This window comes from Anser anser (assembly GCF_964211835.1).
Source record: "Anser anser genome assembly, chromosome: 25".
NCBI classification, from domain to species: domain Eukaryota; kingdom Metazoa; phylum Chordata; class Aves; order Anseriformes; family Anatidae; genus Anser; species Anser anser.
The window spans coordinates 2,728,342-2,753,659 of NC_139746.1; the positions used below are offsets into that span (position 1 = coordinate 2,728,342).

At 44.9% G+C, this 25,318-nt stretch overlaps 2 protein-coding genes and 1 long non-coding RNA gene across 14 annotated transcripts in view; 1 reads left to right on the forward strand and 2 right to left on the reverse strand.

Annotated features, from left to right (window-relative positions):
• NWD1 (NACHT and WD repeat domain containing 1) lies at positions 1–16,542 on the reverse strand. Of its 7 annotated transcripts, none has more exons than XM_083811281.1 (20): positions 16,416–16,542; positions 14,234–14,319; positions 13,522–13,638; positions 11,574–11,862; positions 9,959–11,222; positions 9,334–9,537; positions 8,987–9,146; positions 8,394–8,511; positions 7,811–7,975; positions 7,073–7,270; positions 6,504–6,626; positions 6,147–6,346; positions 5,745–6,017; positions 4,852–4,942; positions 4,373–4,527; positions 3,410–3,683; positions 3,020–3,054; positions 2,479–2,631; positions 1,651–1,759; positions 1–1,217 (listed from the first exon to the last, which is right to left on the reverse strand). In XM_083811281.1, the coding sequence occupies exons 1-20, from the start codon at positions 16,522–16,524 to the stop codon at positions 928–930; spliced, it is 4,413 nt and encodes a 1,470-aa protein (XP_083667407.1). In that variant the 5' UTR covers positions 16,525–16,542; the 3' UTR covers positions 1–927. The 7 variants fall into 7 exon arrangements, 5 of the variants coding, with proteins under 5 accessions (XP_083667407.1, XP_083667405.1, XP_083667404.1 ...); XR_014575352.1 differs by having other exon boundaries at positions 1,081–1,217; positions 2,498–2,631; XM_083811279.1 differs by having other exon boundaries at positions 2,498–3,054; positions 7,073–7,207.
• LOC310886563 lies at positions 2,584–22,523 on the forward strand. 2 transcript variants are annotated; one of them, XR_014575356.1, is made up of 7 exons: positions 2,958–3,068; positions 3,272–3,339; positions 3,452–3,563; positions 8,277–8,435; positions 8,908–8,957; positions 10,799–10,950; positions 14,209–22,523. It is a non-coding gene; the product is annotated as an uncharacterized lncRNA (long non-coding RNA). The 2 variants fall into 2 exon arrangements; XR_014575355.1 differs by lacking the exon at positions 3,272–3,339 and having other exon boundaries at positions 2,584–3,068.
• The window catches only part of TMEM38A (transmembrane protein 38A), a 6,909-nt gene continuing 3,729 nt past the window's right edge, over positions 22,139–25,318 (reverse strand). For all 5 annotated transcript variants that reach the window (XM_083811323.1, XM_083811324.1, XM_083811327.1 and 2 more), the window contains 3 exons: positions 25,100–25,187; positions 24,867–24,984; positions 22,139–24,257 (listed from right to left, as the gene is read on the reverse strand). In XM_083811323.1, the coding sequence (XP_083667449.1) occupies positions 24,042–24,257; positions 24,867–24,984; positions 25,100–25,187 (422 nt within the window). In that variant the 3' untranslated portion in view covers positions 22,139–24,041. The remainder of the gene's footprint in view (positions 24,258–24,866; positions 24,985–25,099; positions 25,188–25,318) is intronic.

A 25,318-nucleotide genomic window follows, 5' to 3' on the forward strand; every position in this document is an offset into this window, starting at 1 on the left:
CCCGGCCCGGCCCGCGGCGGAACCTTCGCGGCCGCCGTCGGCGGCGGCGGCGCCGCTCGGGAGCGCGCGCGTGCGCGTCTCCGTGTGCGCGTGCGCGCTGCTTCCGGCCGCTTTGAGGGGCCCTGAGGGGCTGTGAGGGGCTGGGGGCGGCGGTGTCCGCTGCCGGCCTCCCCCCCTCAGCTCTTGAGATTAAAAGGGGGGGGGGGGACTGAAGCCCGGTGGCTGGTCTGGGTGGGATATTCGAGGTTTTTGGTCATTTTTTCGTGGAGTCGTTAAAGTTGGAAAAGATCTCCAAGATCGTCCAGTCCAGCCATTATAGAGTCATAGAGTGGCTCGGGTTGGAAGGGACCTCAAAGGTCAACCAGTTCCAAACCCCTGCCATAGGGCAGGGACATCACCCACCAAATCAGGTTGCCCAGGGCCCTATCCAACCTGGCCTTGAACACCTCCAGGGATGGGACATCCACAACCGTCCCCGTCCCACCAATATCGCCCCCTAAAGCACGTCCCTAAGCACCACGTCCAACCTCTCCCTCAAAACCCCTAGGGACAGTGACCCACCACCTCCCTGGGCAACCCCTTCTAATGCCTGACTAAAAGATCTCCCGTAAAGGCTGCTTGTACAGTTTTTCATCAGTCACTTAAACCTAAATATCTGCTTTGATTTATTTTCCCTATTTTACAATGCACAAAAGAAATATCTCTAAGGATTTTTTGCGTATTTACTTTTCATAGGTCGTCATTACTATGGTACCTGACGGCGATACTTTTGTACCAAGGCATTAATGCTCTGAGGTAGTCACAGCAAGGGAGTTTTCAGCGATATTTAATCTTGTAGTTCCAAGACCTAAAGCGAAAGGATACAAAAAGAAAGACACAGACTCAGTCCTGGGTGTTTATGCTGTTTCACCTTGCTCGTCTTTGCTTTTATACCACAGAACAGATCTGAGAGAACTTGTTGGTAAGAGTCAGGCTCTCAGAAGAATTTCCTTGATTGTGCTGGTGCTTGCTTGAGTTTTTCCCATCTTTCTTTCTGGATTTTACTGTACACATTGAGGTGATGTTCTGGAGTGAGTTATACTGAGGAGAAGTGGTTGTAGGACAGTGAAACCTCTCACGGATAATATAACCGAGCTTTGTTGTTGCAACAAATCCATCTGCAGTTGGCACGATTCTGGTAGCTGTTGTGTGTACGCACTGTACCACCAGTAAGACACCTGCAGAAACCAAGTTCAGAATAAAGAGTTAACTGAGTAGTAGGACTTGATTTAAAATACATCCCCAAACATGTCCCAAACAGTCCCTTGTCACCAGACAGTTCACATTCAGTAAAACTGGGCCACTGATGTTACCTGCAGAGGGAGGAAGAGAGGGGGAAAAATAAACCATGCTGCCTGTTTCTCCTTAGAACATTATAGGTGGTTTGCACAACAGAAACGTGCAGAGACTTTTGCTTGCTTTGCCATAAAACTCACTGCTATTTGAGCCCACCATATTTTTCTTTATTGTATGCTGCAGTACTCAAACTGTAGCATTGTAATTGCAACTTCTAGTCACTAGAAGCTTCAGCCTCTTGTTCTGGGATACATTTCCCTTTGCTGTGACACAAGGGAGGGAAGGCAGACAGGTTCTAACGACTCAGTTACTCACCACTTGCAACATCCCAGACTGTAATGGTCTGATCCAGCGACCCAGTGTACAAGTACTTGTCATCTTTCAAGAAGCAAGCACAGCGAATGCCTTTCAGGAGAGATGCAGGCTGAAAATGGACAATGGTTAGGGTTAGATTGTTAAACTGGTACATACAGGTTGAGGTGAAGATGCCTTAGAGTGCTCAGTGGTTATTCAGTACCTTCAGAATAGTGGTAAATTGTAACTAAATAAAGATCTTTATGAGAGTGATCATGGTAGGAGAGTGGGAAATACCACAAAATAAGATCCTTGGCTTGTGAAGCACTCTAACTGTGCAGGAAAGAGAGCCTGGTGTGGCTGTACAGAAGCACGTTATTCCATTTGTTGAAAGGAGTAGTTCAGGTGCATCTGTAGTGTATTGTCAGGTGAAAGACCGACAGCATTGATGTAGCCTTCTGCATCACTTTTTTTTTTACTGGATTTTCCTGAGCTGACCCAATTTACCCCTTCTGTTGCTATTGTTAACTTGCGACAACTCATTCTCCTCACTGACTTGTCAGCTAGCTTATGCCAGCTAAATGAGCAATAATGAGCTGTAGATAAATAACTCCTATGACTTACGTTTTAGTGTCACAGGGGTGTTTACAGCACACTCCTTCAGTTAGACAGGATCGACACCTTGATGGTGTATCTAGATGCTCAGACCCAAATGCTGAGAATAGCTTGCTGCCTGTCGGTGTGAACGGCTATATGCAGGATTTGGGTATCCTGTCTGAGAGCTGGGAATCCGGTCGGTTGGATCCCCCGATAGCTTAGAGCAGTAATCGACTGTTGGCACTGTCTTACCTCTCTGCCGGTGTAGTACCTTATAATAGCACATCTCATGTTCCTGCTGACAGGACTCCAAGTCCCAGAGACACTGCAGTGAATCTTCAGCTCCACTGAGTGCCCAGTGCTCTCCATGACTGCTTTCCAAGCAGGAGATCTGGCTTCTGTGACCTTCCAAAGGAAACACCTGGGACTGTGGGCAGTCATAAAGGAATAAATCCCCACTCGTCATGCCATAGAGGACTCTGTAATCTGCAAGGACAGCCACTCTGGAAACAAGAGCACCAGGGATCTGAGTATAAAAGGTGTAGGTGGGCCTGTGGATCACTGGACATGGATCTGCAGGGGTAATATCCAGCACGAGGACTAAATCATTGTATGCTATGGCAAGCTGCTTTTCATGCTTGTTGATTGCCATATGGTTGACTGGTTTCTGTGACTCTGGAGGTGGGATGCATGCTACATCCTGCCTGGAGTTCAGCGGAAAAACAAGGACTGTTCCAGATACGAGTCCAGTGAAGAGGAGCTGGGTTTGCTCAGCTATTTCCAGGCATCTCACCTGAGCAGAAGTGTCCAGTGTGTCACACACTGCACCTGTAAAAGAGAAGGTAAACAGCAAGACTTCTTATTCCAACTGCATGTGAATGTCTTCCCTCAGATAAGAGTCAGGATGGCTCCCTTTTTGTGCGATCACTTGCATATTATTCATTTTTTTTCCTATGTCATGATAATAAGGTATTCTAGACAAAAGTTTTGAAGAGAGAACAAAGCTTTCCAATCTGAACCCTATTTTCCTAAATCTCACGCTTAGGAAAAGCAGAAAGGAGCAGACTGTCCTTGTCATCTGCTCAGAAAGCTAACCACGCAGTCACTGCCTCTGTGAGTTGTTTTCCTCTTCTACCCCATATGCAAGCTTAATTGTGTGCAGTATTTGTGAGATGCAGTTCACCTTCTGTGGCATCCCAGATGATGACTTTCTGTCTGTCCTCAGGTTGGGTTAAATAGACGTAATCCCCTCCGTGGGACAGTGCAGTGCAGCCTGTGTCTGTGACATGCGCCAAGGTTTTCTGCTGCTGCTTGCAGACAAGGTTCCACACTCTAAGGTACGTCGCGCCGCGGGAGGCAGAAACCAAAGTGCAGTCGTACAGGGCTAAATGTGTTACGGGTGCTCCCATGCCATCCAGTGTGTCAGTCAGCAACCCTTGTTCTGATAAACTCCACACCTAGGAAAAGTTGTTGGGGGGGAGTAAGTGTCTGAGCCACTTCTTCCTAAATCCTATTAAAGAGGTGAAACAATGCAGCTTAGCTAACTTGTACTGACACACAGGTGAAGTCAAAGAATAGCATCCAAGCCCTAACACTAGAAGAAAAAATGTTGAATAGCTACAAATACCAAGTTACTCTAAAACAAATGTATGAAGCACCAGGAGCCATTCAGACCACTTGCTTTCTTTTGCTCTGAAAGATCTTTAATTAGATCCTGCACATTTTGGACTGTACTGCCTGTTTACCTCTTTCTTTGGCAAGTGATGGTGCTCCACATGTTGTGTATTCCATCTGGCTCCTGCTCACACATGGGTAACAAGGCAGCTTTTAGGAGCTGAAATTTAATATGTTTTAGAAATGGAATACACTGGTTTGAGGCTGGCCCTCAGAACTGGTGAAGTGTTTTTCATTCAGTCTCAAAAACAAAAGGAGAACAGAAAGGCTCGAAGCAATAAAGATAAGGGTCAATGGTGATCTTCTTTTTAGAAGTGTGGCAGTACTAGAAGGACCTTCAGAACTTCAAATCCAACCCCAGGCAGGTTGCTGGAGGTCAAGATGGGCTCTTTATTGTGTCAGGGGCGTATTTTGTGAGCTGGATTTGTAAGAAATGCTTCTGATTGGGAAGCTGCCCAGCCTGCCTTCCTACCTGGATACATGCAGCCTGAGAACCAGTAACGATGATGCTGTTGCCAGCAGAGATAGCAGCTGTATGAACCGCTCCTTCATGTTCCAGGTCTGCTGCTAGGAACCTGTGGAAGCCCTTTGCATCTGCGAGGTACACTCTCACATACTCCTCAAAGCCTAAAACAATAACATGTTAGTACTGATTTATTGAGCTGGGAAAATCTATAATCTCCTTCAACACCACATCCAGATGTGTATGATTTAATCCCTGTATTTAGTGAAAGGTAACCCCTAAGGGTAGCTTAGAAACCCTAAAAAATAATCATGCTAACTTAAGTCCTTTTCACTACTTAGTTCTCATTCTCTAGAGAAAGGGCAATGTATAGCTGAATAAGGCCAGGCTAATGGGAAATTCCACATGCTGACCTCTTTTAAAGGATACCTGGCATGTGGGAAAGCAACTATTGCTAACATTTTGTGAAGGAATGGGTGCTATTAAACCTGCAGCAAGAATGGACTCATCTTCTGATGCAACCACAAAGCAAACCCTCCCAGGAAGCTTCTCAAGCAGACTGTTTCCATCAGAAGAGATCTGCAGAGAAATAAGACAAAAGTTAGGCATGAAGCTAGAATAGCTGAACTGTTTCTCTCCAGAAGGAAAGAGGATAGATTAGCAGTGAAATTTAATTTGGCCTCATGGTACTGGGCAGACTGTGCAGCAGGACAGAGAGCATTATACTTGTCCATTTGGGAACCAGGATATGGAAATCTGAAGAGGGTGCTCTATTCTGAATGGAGAAGGAAGGCCTGTTGGTTATCTGATCAGTTGCCTGGCTCAGCATGCTTCTGGAGAGTATATGGGAACTGTATTTCATTTCATTTCACGGTTGTGTGGTGGCAGTGTTTCTCCAGCATACCCTTCACCCTTCCAAGGGTGTTCTGCAGAACGTTACAGTTATGTTCAGTGCTTTCTGTCCAAGGAGTTCAGTATGATAAATGTGTGTGATGCATCGATGCGTCAGCAGATGCAGAGTGGTCGTGCTCTTTTTGGAGGAATATAAGCCCAATTAGAAACTGGTTTGCTTATTCATGAAAAAAAACTGGGCCAGGGTGGGGAGCAGAACCCAAACTGGCAACAGTGGAAGTTCACAGTCGTATCGGTGGTGACTGAGAAGTTGACAGAAGGAAGGGCCAGATCACCTTGCTTTGGCTGCCTGGGGATTGCATGAAATGAGAAAATATGTCTTCGAGAACAGCTTGTGGTGATAAATCCAGATATCAACACAACAGAGTGAAATTGAGAATCTATCATTCAGGGTCTTCCACAGAATTAGCCTGACTTATAATTCAGATCCCTGAAATGTTGTAAAGAAGCTGAACAGATTGATGGGTACCATAGAGAGAGATCCCCTGCTAAATCCCACTATCATCTTCCCTTGCTTCTGAAGCAGAACACTGGAAGTTGGCGTCTCTTCCTGTAGCCCTAATAGCTGACGTTTGGATCTCAGCTCGCCGGTGTTGCTGTTCCACAGGCTCAGCACTCCTCCTTCAGACACAGTCATAATCACCAGCCTCGGGCTGTGTACTGCAGAACATATCCATGCACCCGACACCTCTGCAGAGATCTGGAAGATGAGTTCTGCTGTCTCCAGGTGCCAAGCATTGACCTAGGTGGCAAAAGAGAGAGGTGTAGCAAGGACCAAGGTAGCTTTTCTGTCCACAACCTTCATGACTGTGGCTGTAAATTCTATAGTTCTTGTTCTTTCATCAGACTTTAAGCTAAAGAATGGCCCTACCTTTGTGTCTGAGGAAGCATATACAATCATGTGCCTCTCATCCACGTGAAGGTGATGTGAGGGCTGCTCTTCAATAAGTGTATCTTGGATGACAAACTTTACTCTGCCAGAAATCAGATTCCAGATGCGCAGACTGTGATCCATGGCAGCTGAGACAGCACAGGTTCCTTTTGCAAACACTTTCACACACCTCACCTCAGCTATAAAATAAGAGAGGAGGGTTAACAAACCGAGGGGTTCCCGGTGCTTTCAGCAACTGGCAGAATGCTGGCAGCTAGGAGGCGATGGCCGAGTTGTCGGAGCTCTTTTTCAGACATGAAAGAAGCTCTCCAACCATAAAAAATGGAGAATGCTCACCAGAGTGCCCAGGGAGGGCGTGCAGCATCTCAATAACTTCCATATTCCAGACAAGCATTGAGCCATCCTGGGAACCTGCCACCAGCAGCCGGTAATCAGAACTAAGTGCCATCACTGTGACGCCTGCCGAGAGACACAAAGAGGAAAGTCTGCTTCTGAAACCGTAGACAAAAAAAGAGACAATTTGAGATTGTTAATATGCTGTGCTTCCCCAACTGGAAACCCCCTCTACTGCCTGAACCCCGCAGTCTGTGCCAAGAGGGAGATTAGGTTCCCTCAGACATATCTAGGTCAGTGTGTGCCTTTGTTGTCCTGGCGACAAAATGACCCACTTTCTCTATTCTCATTTGTCGAAGCAATTGCAAGTGGGAATGGTGCGTGACTGAGCACGAAGGCAAACGGACCTTCATCCTGCCTTTGTGTGAGCTCACGGGGAAAACTGTATTTCCATGGAAATATGTTCTCTCCTTCTTGCTCTATTTGTTTGTGACATTACTTGGATCCCTTTCATAACAGATGGATGATTAGATGTATTCTTGGGCTATAGCCATCCCCAGGACTAATCTTACCTTTGAGGAATCCAGTGAGCGTTGTGTGTAGGGGCCCACCAGGTGGCTGGAGAAATCCACACAACGGAATGAGAACAGGATGGGGACGGGCGCTGAACCAGCTCAGACACTGCTGGCACAGCTTCCCAATTACCTCTGGGTAAGAAGGCACAAAAAAAAGAAGCCTGGCCAACACTTCTGTGTATATTATACTCAATCCTAAGAGGGCAGAGAAGAAAAGCATTTTAAAACAAGACCGTGGTGGGCTTGAGAGCTACCATAGTTGCATTTTATGCAATGTACAGTATGTAATGAACTGAGCTGGCCTTACCTAGCCAGGCACTTGAATAATATAGGGAAGGCTACGATGTAGAACATGGACAAATATAATGGGGTGGCAGGATTTTTCCCTTGAGGGAGGAGCAGCACTGTGTATCCACTCCTCTAGTTAGTGTTAAAGCTGCAAGGGAATCCAAGTTGCTTGTAGGTGCTTCTACTAGAAGGGGGCAAGAGGTGTGTTGGTCGTGGTTGCTCTAATCAAATAGAAAAAATGCCTGTTGGCAAGGAAGAAACCTCAGCTTCCCATACAAAGACCCTACCAGAATGAGGTATTTATGAGACTTTTGATGGATCCCCGAACAGAGAATTTTGTTACTAGTCGTAATTCCTCAGAAAAGTGCTTGTACTTGGAAAAAAAAAATCCAATTATCTCCTCAGATACACATCTGCATCACTCTGTCTCTCAGACACAACTTTTACCTTCAGGACCGTGTATACTGCCTACTGCTGGTTTCACAAGGAGGAGCGTGTCCCGCACAAGACGTAGCTCTGGACAGTTGATGCGTTCAGTACACATGGCAAAGTCATCAACGACGCTCTGTATTCCAGAGGTGATTGCTTTACAGCTGATCCAGTTCATATTCCCTGCAGAAAGTAATACTGACTATTAAGGCCGAGAACATCAGCCCTGGGGATGCAGAGTTACTCTGAAGACACTGAGATAAATGCTTTTTGGGGAGGGCAGGGACAGCAGGATTAGCAGCCACTAGCAGTGAAACTAGGACTCATTTGCTGAGGAAGCGGAGGGCTCCCATTGTCACAGTTCCTTCTTTAGCCTTTTAAATGCTCTATGCATTTTTAAAAAAAATGTTTGTATCTCTTTATCAGCTGTGGGAGGATCATTTCTTTCACAGTTCCTAAGAGTTGATTTATTTCTCTTTTTCAGGCTTCTTCTCACAGCGGTTATTGATGCTATGCAGAAGGGTTGTGATTATTAGCTGTGGCTGTAGGCATGAACGTGCTTCTGCAGAGCACTGCGTACCCCCTCTTACCCAGTCCTTACCCAGCACATCCTGTTTTAGCTCCTCAATTCGTCCAGCATTAAGTAAGTGAAAAGGCAATTCGCTCAGCTTCCTCAGATTTGGAACGGTATCAGAGAACCAGAGTGGCTGAGGGGCTACCTAGGAGTAACCAGGACGGTGGGTTTGAGACGTGGCTTGTGGATTAACCTCTGCTTCTACAACTTGCGCGCTAGGTGCTATATCATGGTATGCCAGCACTTTACTTTCTTTGTTTTAAGTTTTCTTGTTAGTAGGAAATGTTTTTCATGAGTCTAAATTTCTCTTGCTACAGTTTAAGACAGACTGCTTTTCTGCAGTTGTGATAACGGATTTCTTCCCTCCTTGTTGCAAAAGCCTTTTAAATGTATGAAATGACATGACAGTGTTTGCAAAATGACTGTAGATCTCCTTGGTTGGAGATAATTTTAAAAAATGTATATATACATCTTTCTTCATCATTATTGAAAACACTGACTAGTTTCATTTACCATTATTTCCATTGTCTTTTGATTTTAGACCCTGTCCTGCATGTCCTGAGACACAGAGCACTGGTCCAGACCTTACAGGTATGGAAATGCCTGCAGATATTCCTTACCTTCCTGTCAGCATTCAAAGTCCTGCTAAGGTGTGGCAGTGTAAGGGGTTTCTTCATTCCCCAGCTCCAGGTCCCCCTGAAGAAATCTGCCAGGAGAAAATGTCGCTTGATTTGATCTTGTTTTGATAAATAACGGTTCTGCACCATTTCAACAAATTGCCTAGGAAGGAAAAAAAAAATAACAGAGGTACTGGAACAGGGAGATAGAGGTCTTTTTTTCTGTGATCTTTAGCACTGATAGAGTGTAAGAGCAGTGAGAGGAGTGTTGGAAGGGTTCTCAAAAGCCCTCACTGGGAACATCCCAAAATCAGCGATTTGGCATCTCATTCTCCATCCTCTAAGAGTACCTGTGTGCAAAGCCAAGCAGGGTGAAGCCGTCTGCCTTCCGTTCTGCCACGCACTCTCCCATGTCCCTACGCAGCCGTGCCCAGTGGAGAGGAGGAAAGCGCAGGATAGCTTTACTTGAGGGAAGGTGGCAGTGGTGAACCTCTGCGAGAACTTCATCGTCAAGGGATAAAACGTCCTTCAGCTCCATGTCTGACAGCCCATTTCTGAAAGTAAAGTGTGATATATGAAAGGAAGTTATTTATCCTCCTCACTACTGTTTACGCTGATATCTATAGTGGGAGAGTGAGTGCTGAATTCGGGTGAGGGTTTCTCTGGCAGTTCAGAAGTACTAGTTACCCCAAATCTCACTAGTTTACATGGCTGTCTCATCTGAGAGCTTATACCCTGGGCAAGCAACGGAGATTGATTTCCTTTTCCAAGTAATCCCAGAACATCCCCTTCAAGACAATATTTTAGGTAGGCTGCCAGGTATGAGAGGAATGTTATGCTTGCTAAATATATGTATAAACACATTCACAGGCCAGTACTGAGAGCTTTGACTGGTTTGGGCTGTGTTTAGCCAGAGATTACCGATGACCAGTCAGGAAATTTGAGCTGTTCCATCAGCGGTACAGCAATACTCACCGTGAGGAAGCAATATAGCCAAGGACATGAGCCACAAGGACTGTGCCGTGTGATTTTTCCAGTCTGTCGCACAGACGGTGCATGGCCTCCTGGGCTGTGCTAGCGATCGCTAGTTCTGAAGAGGAGGTGTACGATGCCCAGTTCCTGGCCTCACAGAAGGCCAGCTTGAAAAGCAGGGGCTGCCCGCCTCCAGGGAGGCTCTGCCAGATGTAGGCCCACTGAGCTGGGCTCAGCCGTCGCTTGTCAGATGCTAAGAGCATCTCTAGCATCTCCTCGCCTTCCTCGCTGGATAAGGGTCCAACTTCAAAGTACGCCTCAGCCTCAGGCACAGCATGTTGGAGAGCTTTCAGAATACCAGGCTCTGATGTAGAAATGGAAATGATGATGTGGACCTTTGGTGGGCAGTCTGTAGGGAGCCAGTGGAATCTGTGAGCACCGTCACAAGGAAGTAGCCTCTCCACAGAGTCAAGGAACAACACCAGTGTGTGTGTGCCACAGCGGGAGATGGTGAGGAGAAGGTTACTGAGGAACAGGACTAGATCACTGCAAGCCTGTTTGGTCTGGGTTGGAGGTGGTGGCAAATCAAATGCGAAACACACTTGGAGACAAATATCCCTCAGCAGGCTCTGAATAGCAGAACTGGACTGGGATGTCCCCAGCAAACGTGTCACGATGACAGTTTCTTGCCCTAAAACAGCTTGCATGTGCTTTGATAGTTTGCACATCAGAGCTGTTTTTCCACAGCCTGGTGGCCCGTAAAGGATGAGGGCTGTATGGGTTTTATCATTGTTCTGCCTGATATGGTGAAATATATTGTCCAATAAATTCTGTCTCCCACAGAAAAATCTGCAGTTCTTCAGACACAGAGCAGCGTGATGGCCCAGCTCCTGCAGAAGCTGCCCTGGCTCCTTGCTGATCTGTCTTTGGTATGGAAGATTTTCTAAAATGTGGTGCTTAGTGACAGCAACGAACTGCTCGCAAAGTTGTTTCAGGTATTTGTTGTTATTCTTGTGCTGAGGGTTCCCAGAATCGTTACCGTGTGCCAGTGCGTGTACTTTGAGGTGTTTGGGATAGTGGTTTACAAGTTTTGTTTTAAGGTTGCTGAGCAGCTGTTTTGCTTCACTGTCCTCTTTCTCTAGCAGCTCACAGTTTGTCCCTTGTCCAATTTGTCTGTCAGAGTCCTCAAACTCTCTGAGGAATATGAGAGCCCCCAGGTTGCTCTCCTGGGCGTCAATGAGACCTTTTTCAATTTCCCATTCAATTGCTACCAAAAAATAAAAACAAAACAAGTATTTGATTTCAGAGCAGAACACAGGAACAGCCATCTATCAACATTAATTTGACATCCCTTGGTCCCTCCGTATCTCACATGGTGCTCCGAGTCAGGCATACTGCTGAATATGATCAGGAAGATAGTGGGGGAAAAGGAGAAACACTCCTATTGCTGTATTACTGTTTGTTAGTCAGCACCAACCTCCCACTTGAGGATCTGGGATGTGGCGTGTAGCAATTCTCTTCCTTCCCTGCATCCTCCCTGTCATACACAATTGCACCGAGCAGCTCTCCTCCCTGCCAGCTCTGGCTGGGAGGACAATACAGCCCTGCCAGGACGCACCTGATTTGTGGTAGCGGTGCCTCTGCTCCGGGCTGAGCAGCCCACATCTCTCTGCCTTGTGGGCCGCCACACGCAGCGCTGAGGCCAGGTGTCCCCGCAGGTGATGCCAGGCCCGCCCGTCAGCCGGCTGCAGCACGTAGCAGGCGGGCAGCGCGTTGTCATCCCGCCGGTACCACTGTGCCAGGAGCTGGGCAGAGCCCCCTGACAGCTGCAGAATTAGGGCCTCAAACTCCTTCTCCGCGATGAGCCGCGGCACTGTCTGGTGCTCGTAGCGGTCCCCCAGGAGTCCCTGCAACGAGCAGAAAAGGTCTGGTGTTGAGGCAGTGCCTCGGCGGTGACAGCTGGGATGTGGACTGGCTGCTTGCCTGAGCACCTGGGGTTGCCAGGGAGGGCTGCTCGGGAAACCTGACGGTAACCACAGCACCCTGGGGGCTTCCACAGCCTGCCCCACGGCTGGGGAGAAGGGGCTTTGGGGCAGCTGCTCCTCAGGCCTTTATGGCGTGTGAGGGGAAGTGAGGGCGTGAGACGGTGGATGCACAGAGCAGAGCTGATGTGGGGACTCTGGCCAGCGGGGCTGTGAGGTTGGCTTCGGGTTGGAGGAGAACTAAGGGAACAGGGCCGAGCCTGGGGACTTCTGGTTAAGACTGAAGGCTGGGCTGGGGAAGAGGGAGATCCTGAAAAGGGTCAGCATCCAGTATCCATGCAGTCTGGAAACAGCCGGAACGAGCTCAGAGCTCAGACCCACCGTGTAATCCTTGAGCAGTTCCCTTCTGGCTTGTGTGGAGGAGAGAGGGCACAGCTGAACCTTGTGGCTGGCTCCCCTGGGGTATGTAGGAACACACTGAGAACCGGTCTGAGGAGGAGTTGGACTCCATGATCCTTGCGGGTCCCTTCCAACTTGGGATATCCTATGGTTCTAGGAGGACGCTGCCTGAGTGCCTGCTAGTGCCAGGTGTGTGCTCAGCATGGTGCTGCCAGCAGAGGTGTGAGCTGCAGGAGCTCGGAGGTGGTGAGCTCACGGTGCTGTGGCGTTGTGGTGAGGTGCTCATAGCTCTGCCTCAGAGACTCTCTTTTGCCAGCCTCTGGTGGAGTGGCTCAGGGGAAAAAAGGCACAACTTGCACAAATACTTAATTGCTTATTTATTTACTCGTGGCTTTGATTAAGCTCCCTGGGACTGCACATTCTCTGCATTTATTCTCTTTGTTCAGCAAAGCTTTCCTCCTCCCTTTCTAAAACCAAAAAACAACCCGAGGAAGCAACCAAGCACTTCTGCAGGTGTCTCAGCCTTCTCTCCTGTTCTGCAGGGCTTCAAGTTCTGGGTGTGGGCTTGGGGCTGTCACCAAGGTGCTCTGGGGATGCTGCGGTGGGCTGCTGCTGTGTGGAGCTTTCGGTGGCTAGGAGGAGCGATCGGAGGGATGTTAGTTGCTCTCCTTTTGGTGGGGCAGAAGCATGGAGCAGATATCAGCTTGCAGTGTGACACCCCGCCTCTGTCCTTGCCGGTTGCTATGGCATTTTCATTTCTGGTTCTTTGCCTGGGGAATTTGTGTTCATTCCTTAGTTACTGAGAAAACCCCCTCAATATTGAGCTATTGGGTAGGAAGCAAGCTCAGAGCAAGAACTGGTATTATCCTTCTTGCCTTATGTGTGTCTCTATCTTCCTCTTACATCTGCCACACACAGTCTGTTATCTTCAGCTCTGAAGAAACCATGTTTTCAGTGCTGGACCACATGTGTGTGCCTGTCTAGGCTTCTTTTATCTTTTAGGATCTACCTCAGTTAACAACTCAGCCCCATCAGCTAGTTGATTTGTGAAAATCCTCAGGCAGGCTAATTTTGGGGAAAACCATCTTACCTGTCCACTTTGCAAGTTCTCAGTGCAAGCAGTCTGCCCTGGAAGTCTCACTTTAGCCATGGGGATGGAGCATGCACCATAGTGCTGGTACTTACAATGAAGGTGGGACCAGCTGACAGTTTCTGACAGGCTTCAATTTCCTCCAGAGAGAGTTCTGTGTTTCTCTGATCAGTGTCTACAAGGTCAGAAATACCCCATCTCAAGTCAATTACCTGCACACACACACACAAAAACAAAACCAGTTCAGATTCTTAGACTAGTCAGTACTATCATAAAAACAGTGATGTGGGAAAATTAAGTCATTCTATTGCATTTGATTTTTAGATCAATCTGAAAACTAGTGGTATGCAACTTCAGTTACTGGAACTCCACAGAGATGCTGAGACATTCAAAATCTCTCAGATCTCTTCAAAATCTGTCATGGAAGATAATGATTCCCAACATTTCCATAGCTCCTTTTATCCTAGAATTAGTATAATTAGGACTAATTCAGTTATCCCTGAAGTATATCCAGTGGAATTTATACATTCCATGATTTTTTTTCCAATGGAATCTAGAAACGAAAGGATGATATAAGCCCTCAGGTCCAGATGCTTGGAGGTGGTTAGCCACCTACCTCTTCACTGAAATCCACACAGCTCAAGCATCCAAATATACTTAAAACAAAAGATCTAAGAAACTGATACAGCAGTATTTGATTCCTAAGATTATAAGAGAATGGGAAATCTATTAATATTTCATTTTTTCTCTCCATCCCACATATTTTGATGGCCTTTACACAGGACAGACAGGAGAAAAGTGACTTACCTCAAACATGAAGCCGTGCTTCTGACAGAAAGCCTGCGCTTCTGGATATGCTTTCTCCAGGAGGGCCTCTCTTTCTGTAGCCATGTCTGCGTGGAAGGATTTGTGCAGGACAACAGAAGTTAGGAGTTTGGTTTTTACTTTACCTACTTGTCATGTTAGACCTTACAGCAAAAATGCAGTTTGTGTTGCTATCATCTCATCTGGGTAGAGTTTCATACAGATGACATTCTGGTTAAGTCTCGTAAGACTGCGGTTTCCATGTGTCTGCAGGCTCATGCCCGTGTTACTACGTGAATACCCATATGTGCTTGCTACTCGTATACCATTACAAGTGTATTTTCAAGGTTATATTCAGTCCTACTGACTTGTCACAGTGTTTTTGTTTGCTAATATGAAAACTCTGAAACTGGAAAATTTGGGATTGCATAGTGCAAAACACAATACAGCAGCACCGATCCAGAAAGAACGTATTCCTTGCAACTTACTGCGGCAAATTCTCCATCCTATTTTAAGACCTCTCAGCCACACTGTTGGTCATCTCAGCAGTGACAAATAGCCACAATAAAAGGCAATTCTATCCACAAGGAGTCTTTTCATAGAGTCAGGTCTGTGAAATGTTTATGGCCACTTCCCCTGCTGTGCTTTTTGCAAGAGATTATCACTTTCTGGAAAAATCTGTGTGACACCTTTAAGTGAGGTATTCAGTGAATTAAATCAAACAACAAACTAGAAAAAAAATAAATTAAGAAGACAAAGCAAATAGAAGGAAAGGTAAGCACATATATGCACACAAACACAAGCACGAGTGCTCACTTCCAAGCTCACATGCATGCGCCTTCGTCTTTTCACTGATACACAAGTCTTACATTCAAGGTTAATTTTCATGCCTGCAAAATGAAAAGACAAGGGGAATATAAAGGACATTTTTCTCCTTACATATGTGTTATTATGCAAGATTACAATTTCTTCAGAACTGGAATATTCTCTCCGTGAAGCTATGTAAACATTCTCGGCACTACGTGATCGTGTGATAAAGTAGTACGAGAGGGAATGCTAAAATTAGGATGGGGAATGGCTGTGTCTGCAGCTTTCCTTGGGACTGTTCTAAGTGAAAAGTGATCACTAATGAAGTCTGTGCCAGTGTCAGATGAGGAAGAGGCTCCCTTGGGTTAGGAATTATGTTGTCTGCACTGCTGTCCGGCAGGAATCAAGCTCTGTCAGCATAATACACATAGATTAATTAATTAGCTCTCACGAAGCCTGTATTAATTATGGGAAACCCTTGTGTTGCTTTGCACTCCAGACCCCCTTAATTCCAAACTTTACAGGGAGAGAGTGAGTTTAGTTTATGTCCCTGTCTTTTGATGAGACTCCAATCACGTGTCACATCTTCATCCCCAAAATTCCTGAAAATCCACTGATTTCAGATTGCCTGCGGTTTTCACACATTCCCTCCAGAAACTACAGCTGCAACCACTTCTGTAAGTTCTGACTGTCTGCTCAGGCTGGAAACACCCCACTGTCCAAACAGCATATTCATCATGTTACCCTCTACTGGAGAAGATGCTGCAGTATTTTCATTCTTTGGAAGATTTTTTGTGGAACTGGAAGCCTTTCTAAATCTATGTTTTCTTATTTAAGAAAATGGAGACAGAATGAATGGTTTTCGGAAGAGGGGGAAACTGAATTTTGTAGTTCCTGAGATCTGAGTCATCGCTACCCACTGCCAGTTACCACTTTAGGAGCTCAGTCTGGTAACTGTCCCAGCAGGCAGAGGAAGTGGGAAATATTTGGATATTGTCCAAGAAGGGAAGTTCTTCATAAATATTTCTTGCTGTTACAGTGGTGGATGGGAATCAAACGTGTGTTAGCCAAGCTTGCAAGAAAGCCTGCAAACGCTGCATTGCTCTGCACTAGGTTGAATTTACCTTCACTGCAAATGCTGATAGTTCCTGAACTAGTGCTGAACTCTGCCATCTCTGACACGTTCTGTTCTAAGTGCAAATTGGGTGTGACAGAATAAAGCTGTAGATAAAGCGCAGCATCTTCACTTTCAAATGAAGCTACAAGCTTACGGCTTCACTTCTAAGCACAGCAGTGTCACCACAGTGTAACACTTCACAGACTCATGCAGAGAGTGCCTGATGCGTTCAGCAGCTTCAGGACTTTACAGCTTATTTACCTGAAAAATCTGAGCTGATGAAGACTCGGACGAGGCTGGAGGGCTGGAAAGGAAGAGGAACCATCTTCCCACGGAGGAGATCCCGGTGTGTATCTGGGCTGAAGCTCATGCTGCTCTCTGGACCTGCTGAGTTCTCCTCAGCAGAGACTGCTCTTGAGAAAGATGACTACCAGCAGTGAACACCAGTAGTAGTGCTTCTCTCCAGAAAGCTGGCTTGTTCTTTCTTTCAGGAAAGCTTGGGAAAATTTCAGCTACGGGACCAGTAGGAAATGGTTGACTGTCTGCACTGAGATGTGGGGAAGCTGCACGGCATTTGGAGAGGACAGCATCCCTATAGCAACCAGCGTCTGTCACTTGGGCAGAATCCCCAGGGCCTCTCGCTAAGGCACTAAATGTGCTCCCTGCCAGGTGCTGTACACCTGAGGTTCCTTTGTTTGCTGCCCTTGACTGTTCTAGAAACACTTGTCTCTGTATTTTAGCATCAGGTAAATGCACCGCTACTAGTCTCATTTATGGTTCGGGCACTCTCAGCTATTTAGAGGAGGTTTCTTAATACCCACGAGCTTGCCTACGCCCTGTCACTTCTGTCAAACTGTGTGAGAGGGAGTTTACCACCAGGCCTCAGTTTAAGTTGTGCACAATAAATATTTGCCACCACGTGACTACATTTGGAGTAGGGTGCCATCCCCAGAAGACCAGCACATGAGAAAAGATAGAAAGCGACATTTAGTAATTTATGAAAAACAGCAAGGAGAGTAGAAATCAGAGAGAAGAAAAGGAAAGACTTCCCGAGGAATACTACAGCTAATGGTAGAAATCCAGCACCAGAAGCTGTTTGGCCGTTGCTCCAAGGTGTGGGTTACACAGTGCAGAATGCGTTGTGGACACCATCCCTGCCCCACCTGCCAGACCCCCCCCAGCCAGGTTGCCCCCCAGGGGTGTGTGTGTTTTGCTGCTGTGCTCACCCAGGTGCCATTGGCGACAGGAAACTGCAGCTGCTGATGGAAAGCAGGTAGTGGGGTCTCAGAAATGCAGGTAGTGGGGTCTCAGAAATGCAAAGTCTGTGTCCCAGTGTCCTTGGAATGCACAGGGAAGGAAGAAGGTAACTGGTAGAAACATCTCAGCACGGCCCTAACAGAATAGGTGTCTCTGCCTCATTTTCACAGAGTGCTTTTCAATGCCTTTCTTTCCTGATGGTCTGTTTCTGATACTGATAGTGCGTTGCTATTTCAGTTTGTTTCTATATGTGTTTATTTCTATATTTGTTTAATATAGCTTTTCCCATAAGAAACTCTGCTTTCTCTCTGTGGGAACAGACCAGTCAAGCAGATTCACTTGCTCGCAACCGCTTTCCGCTTTCCCATTTTCTCACAGGAGACCATAATCCATTGTTTCTGTGGCGTTTTGCCTTTTCCAGGAAAGTGAACTGAGCATGTCAGAGAAAACCAGTATCAGCCAGAGCAGCTGCTGTGTTCCTCTTGTTTCTCTCACGAAATGAGATTTAGGAGGCTGGTGTCTATCCCTGTCTGTATCCCCTCTGTATCCCTCTGGCATACAGAGGAATAATTAAAGAAAAGTTAGTAATCTGTATTTATGCAATGGGCTCTTTTTGCACACAATACTTGGCTAGATAACTGTGAAGATTAATCAGGTAGGAAGAGATTAACCGACATCCTAATCTATCATAAATCAAACAGGGAGGGAGATGAAGCCTCTTACCCCAAGAAACTAAAATTACAAAAAGCCTACATTGGGGCTTAGCCTACATTAGTCTGAATCTAATCTAAGACAACATTAGGGCTCTAAAGTCGTGCATTTTTTGATTGTTCTTCAAGCCACTGTGATCAAAAATGGCAGTGTAATGGAGGAAAGTGTCAGCTCCACTGAGGCTGCTGAAAGTATACCATGCTGGAGAGGAGGAATCCCAGGGCAGCAGACACAGTCTGGAGGGTGAGGACGATTAGAGGCATCCAGGCAAACCAAAACATGGAAGATATTGATGAGAAGAGATGTAATAACCCCTTTTGTTCAAAACAGAATGCTTGAGCCTTGGGATGCGTCTCAGCAACACTCTGTGATGTGCTAAATGCATCTCACGCTGCAGATACCTGTCACTATTATTGATGACACCAATTCTTGTCACCAACAAATCCACTGATTCAAGCAGTTGGTTACAGTTGGACCAAAAGTCCCCAGCTAGCGGATTTTTTTTTTTTTTTTGCAAAGTCAAGATCTGCCAGCACTATGGAGAAGGGCTGGGGACTGAGATAATTGGAAAAGAAGCAGCTTGCTTTCTGCAGGAATGCAGCGCATTACTTTCTGGTGAGCAGGGAGTTTCTGTAATTAGCAAATCAAAACCAAACAAAGTCAACCAACCAAATCTTTTCCAGGGCCATTCTGGATTTCCTCAGGCTATAAAAATGTTTAAGCCTCTAAACATATCAGACCTGTTTTCCTGCATTCCACATCTACAGCTTACTTGTACCCTAAAGGTAAGATGAAATCACTATCTCATACTGATTCTTCCTAGAAGATTACATTTGCAAGCTCTCTAAAGAATTTCTTCCTTAAATTCTCTTCTGGAACATAAAGGAAACAGATCAGCGTTGCGATAGAAGATAGTATAAGTGGTACTTTTTTCAGGGAAAATGTGTGAAAAATGCAAATGCTAGTGCAAGTGTGAAAGAGAGGCCAGACTCAAAGATGTTCGTGAATGTTGATCTTAGCACTGTCACAGCGACACACTTCCCTTCTTTGTCACAAATGTCATCACAGAGGTGAAGTGAGGAGCAACTGTGAGTCAGTGGCAGCGTGGGCTCTGCCATGGCAGGGAACTTGTCTTCTCGCCGTCTGTCTGTTCCGTGAGCCGTCATCCCCCACAGCTCGCTCACAGACTGCTGCCTTTACAGACCACATGAGGACAGGATTAAATTCTTAGCTGGGAGGTAACTTTGTGGGTGTTTACCCAGCGAGGACAATGCTATCGGTGTCTGATTAAATCCAAGCCCCTTTAATTGGCCTTTCCTACAGTGGATGGACACACGACAAACCAGGTCTCCTTGCAGCCAGTAGTAAGAGCATCCTAGAGGCAAATATCAGCCCTCTGTGTGCAGAGCAACGGTCTCAGCTTTGCTATCAACAGCATATTTCCCCCATTGCTAGTAGTTTGCTTTGTCAGTGTCCTGTCTTCCTAGCAGGGATGCGAGATCATACTGAATCCAAACCATCTTTGTAAACTTTCTAAAAAATCTTTCATATATGTATATTCTGATTTCTCATTATTTTGGTAAAGAATTGAAATATCTTGATATGAGAAAAATCTTTCCTGCAGCAAAAAGCTGTGTATCTAATGTCAGAGGAAATGCCGTGCTATACCAGCCTGACCTTCCACACAATCCTTTTTCTTCTGTCTTACAATAGCTAGAGCTAGGTCCTTTAAAGCAGTCAGCTATATCTAAGGGCCCAAATAAAGATTTGCTACTGTGAAGTGCATAAAGCTGTGTTTTTTAAGGCTTCTGTGTGTTATTTAGACTGATGTTCCCAGCACTGATCTAATGCTTTACAACTTTAAAGCACTGTACAGCCGTGAACTAGGCTGCAGGAAGAAGCAGCAGGCACTTCGCAGCTCATCACTTGCATGTTAGTAAAACCCTGTGTTAAAAGTGTTAAAAGGCACAACTCGTCTATGGCTCAGGAGATGGCCAAGGTAACATCCATCTTTATTGTCTGGGGCTCTCCTCTTAGCTGGATTGTACAATTTGGTTACTCTTTGAAAAAATTATGAAAGAATGTACGTACTGTTGATAGTAATAAAAGGAAAAGAGAAGACCAAGACCACAGGTCGCTCTAGCTTGAGACTCTGTTGGCTTTGCCCTTTCTCACGCAAGCTCATTATTATAGAAATTCTCTCTTTTGGGCTCCCTTTTTTTTTTTACTTCAGTTCACATACTGTGAGGAATAATTTATGTTTTCTGCAAATTTATCCTATATTTTGTTGTGGTTTTTCTATAAGCATAGGATGAACAGTAGAGCTTTCCCTATCTGTAAGGCTAATCTGCAACAATGAAAGCTGTAGACACTGGTTCTGGCTCTCTATGTAAAAGAAAAGGGAAACCTGTCAGTCAACAAGAAATGCTGAGAGCAGCAATTGAAACACTTTGCTTTTGCCATCAGGCAACCAGGGCCTCTTTGAGGATTAAGCCTATTGCTAAATTTAGCTACATCTCACTATAGAGTTAGCATCAGGAGTTATCAGATCAGAACTTCTTTGGAAGCAATGACGTTTGTCCCATGGAAGTCTAAGCCCTGGCATGCGTCTCTCATACCCTGTGCTGCAGCAGTTTGGAGCTGGGAACATTCTGCACAGCCGGCACAGCATGGGACTCCTTAGACGTGGCAGGATTTTTCAAAGCCCTTGCAGCACATACTCTCATCTGCCTGCTCTTGTTTATTGTTCTGTCGAGGTCCAGAGTGAAATTTGTTCCTGAGGAATGGAAGTCATGGGAGAGGGGAATGGTTAAACCACATGAAACCTTTTAGTGCTTTTTTCCTGGAGGTTTTGTTTGTTTGTTTGTTTTTAATATGCATACGGCTTGCACTGACCCTTTTTTCTATTGGTTGGGTCAGGCAGAGACTTTAAATCCCACATTCCAATGCAACTTAAGTTCTCAACTGCTCTGATAAGTATTAATAAACATTTTAAATCAGTCAGATCTGTGGAGAAATAAGTAGAACCTATCAAAAAAATAGCCTTTTGCAGGTCCTCATTTAGTTAGCCAGGTAGCGAGTTCTCCTCTTCCCTCCAAACTCCATCCAGAGCCTTAAGGAAGAATTGTATGTACAGCTAAATGAGAGATTCCCAGAAGTGTAGAAGCCCCGTAGAATCCTGTGCCCCTAAAGCAGTGGTTAAAATACACTACTTTTGAAAGAAATGTCTTTGCTAGCTAGGATAAAGGAGGCCTGTCTGGAATTGTACCAAAGGTCAACAGCGCTGAGCCATGGAAATTCAAGAAAGGTTCGGTATCTCACTATGAAAGACTTCCCTAAACGAAAGTTGTGACCCCTCCTTACGGCAGTTGTCTTCTTGATAATCCCATTCCAGATAAGGAATTTTAAAGGTGTACAGAGCTTTAATTTTAACATATCTCAGAATATTTCTCCTACCTGTTCTTGGTTAGCAGCTGATTTCACTCAGTCCAAAATATTTTGAAGAGCAATGGCTCTGGCTCTTAGAAAGCAGCAGCTATTAACAGCACCATGCTAAATGAACACAGCCATTCAAAGCATTTTGATTTTTTTGTTTGTTTCAAACAGAAATACTGAAACTCCATATAGATACGCTAGAATTGTGTTTGTGTGGTTGTGCACACGTGTGTATGCATACCTGTCCCAAGTGAATGTCCTCCTTCATCATTTAGTCACAAAATGAAAGATAGAGTCAATTGGTATAAACACCAGGAGGACTATTTTGGAAGTTAGTTTCTTTATATCCCTCCCTGAAATCTTAGAAAATCTGCTTGGACAGAACACTACAAATACAACAAAAGCAGTGGATCTTTTACCATATTGTTTCCATTTATAATATACTCAGACATACTTGTAGGACATACAAAAGTCAAGTTAGAATCACTGTCATTGGGCCAAGGAGACTTTAACACACTCAAGGAATGTGTGGCTTCTAAGACTGGCGAGAGTAAAACAAACACACATTAGTTCCTCATGTGCCATTGGACAGAGTCACTTCATAATTTTTATTTTGTTAAGGGCTTTTATAAAGCAAAATCCCTCTTGAATCAAACACCTCATAAAACATTATTTATAGTCTTGTGCATGCTAGTGATACATCAGGTTTCAGTAGACCAGTATCTGCAAAATTGAACAGTTGTCAGGTAGAAGCTGTTTTCTCCTGGAGGGAAACCCACAAGTTAAGGCACTTTCTGAACCCAAACCCACAAATAACTTGACCTCTTTTACTGGCTTTCATCTGGTTTTATACAAGAATCTTTTTTTGTTAATTATCTTTTCCTTTTTTTTTTAATTAACCATCAGAGTTTCAATCTGGGAAATAGGAACAAAAAAAAAAAAAGACTTTTCTTAAATCCTCCAATTTATATTCTCAGTTGCAAGACGGCAGCAGCAATCCTTACTTTTGGGCGTGGTGACACACTGCTTAAATAAAAGCCCAGTTCTAAACCCCCAAGCATGCCTTTTCCATTGCAGTGATCCCAGCCATTGGTGATAAAAAACAAAACAAAAACAAACAAATAAAAAAACAACCTCAGAATGAGTTATGGTCTTTAGGGCACAATGCTTAAGATGACACTTCCAAAAACAAAATCAGTTACAAGAACAGCTTAAAACTTTAGCCTAAAAGCCAGTATTCACTAAGCAGAACATGAACAAACTGACAGACTCCTCCCTGAGCCATGCAAGGCATTTCATATTCTTCCTCACTCATTGGGCACGAGCTCTTTCACAGACCAGGCCAAAAGGGACCTATAAAGAATAATCAATTTCTTCAGCTGGTGTAGTTTTAATCAGCTGGTGTGAAATCCACTTCTTCAGCCCTTATATCTTACGTTAAGACTATAGGAAGTGTTCAGGCTGTCCCCTAGCACACCAAAATCACTGCTTCAAGCACAGCTTAGGACCGTACTTAGAAGTATCCAATTCCCCTGTGTAAAGATGCAAAGTTTTAAAAAAGCCGATTTCAGGTCCATTCATTAGGTACCCCGACAATTATAAATAAATAGTAATAAATACTTATTTACACTCACACACCCTTCTTATATCCCACAGCATTACAAACAAACCAGAACCATGCTTCTTCCCCAGGTAAATACAGTCAGGTGGGAGGTGGGACACACAATTGTTAACAGTGCAGCAACACTACACAACAGTTGAGGATAATAACAGTACCAATACATAGCACTTTAGAGCATTTTACAGCTTCAAAGGTCTTGCAAAGACTTAGTTAAGAAAGTGACAATGTTATATCCATTGAGAATCAGAGGGAGCTTGGATGAGAAAAAAAATGTAGTTTCACAGCATAGAATTTGGCCAGGACACCAGACTTGATGCCCTTATTGCATATAAAATGTCACATTAATTGGAAATATGGCAGATGTGGGAGCTAGGAAAAATTAGATCAGGCTCATGAGAGACCATTTAATTTCCTTGAGCATGAAATCCAATTTCCACATTGATTGTGTCTAAACAGTTTGTTGTTTTGGTAGACATCAAAAAAGGTCAATGAAAACTCACAGGAACTGAAGAGTTGCAGGAACACAAACCATTACCTCCATTCACAAATAAACACAGTGAAAGATTTCACATCAATTGAAAATGCTGCATCATAATTGCTGACAATTTGGGAACTGGCACCCACTTATCATCCTGGCACACATCTACAAATCCCTGAAAACATGATCAGAATAGAGAGAGAGACGAAGAAGCAAGCAGCAACATAGAAAGCTCAAATGAAATTCAGGGACCTGACAGTGTCCTGACTTCCACCTCTCCTCTGAAGTCTAAGATGACTGGAGGATAAAGGAGGCCACAGGTGGCTTTGAGACACAGCTCTGGAAGATTTTTCTTGGCCTGTTTACTGTTTGGTTGTGGTTTTTTTTATTCAGCTTTTTTTGCTTTCCGTTTCCTTGTGCCTTCATTTAGCTCCTCTTTTGACTTCACAGGAGGAGGCGGTGGATGGGAAACCTCATGGGAGGCCCCGTGCTGATCATGACTAGTGTGTCCGCTAGAAACTGAGCCAAAGAAAACCGGGCAGATGAAGCCTTCCACTGGAGCAAAAGGTGAGGCGTGAGAGTGAGTCGCCGTCATGAAAACCTGCCACACAACAACGGATACCTGGAGTTAAAAACCTCATACAGCAGCTACAAAAGGCTAACTAGTAAGGAGCAATCAACTTATCCGAGATCTTATAAGCGGCCCTATTGATACATAACTCAAGGCTTTATCACAAGGATCTTTTAGCACACTACCTATACAATGGAGAATTTAGCTTATAGTTTCCTGAGCATATCTTTCCTGGTATGTACAGCCAATGCCTTCAATAGTGGCTTAGTAAGGTTACCAAAGCTAGATGCAAAGAATTAGTCCTAATATCTCACTGACAGAAACTGGTGAGTGCTTTCTAACTGCTCCAGGGAGTACCTCATTTTCATCACTAACTTTCCTGAAAATAACATTTTCAGTTCTTCACTTCATTATGAAGTTAATCATGCAAACATTCTGCATGGGCAAGCAAACATGGGCACCTACAAGGAAATTCTAGGAAGTTAGGAGGACCCATATAAGCAGAACCCACTGAACAAGACATAAAGCAGCATTCCCAAGTCAATGTTTCAGTTTAAACTGGTGAACACCCCCAGCTTAATTCTACACCCTTTCTCTGGTTCTGTAGAATTGTTAGTAGCAAATCTCCTGTCAACCTACCTTGCAGACTATCATGAACATGGTGAAAAAGAAGATGAGGTTGGCTTCAGAGACAGGGAGCCAGTGAGTTTGTTGCAGTGTGAAAAGGACTGTGCCATACAGACTAGCTTTTGTAGGGCTAGAAGAGAAATAAAGAACTTGTCTAGAAGGTTTATGTACTTTGCATCCGGTCCTGAATGGTTCTTTAAATTTCATTTTCAATCTGACAGAAAACATACAGGTTAGCTACTTACAAGGACATATGAAGAATTTCATTTGTTTCTGGCTTCCAGACCCCACGCAGCAGTTGCTCAAAGTTAGACATCAAGGCAACACCAGAACCTGTGAAACAGAAAAAGCAAACAGCTAGAACTTCCACACTAGAAGAGAGCTCTGCTGACTCCTCTAGATGTCCCAGAGATAAGGATAACCCAAGGGGAACAAAACGTTCATGACTTTCTTCCCTAACTTAA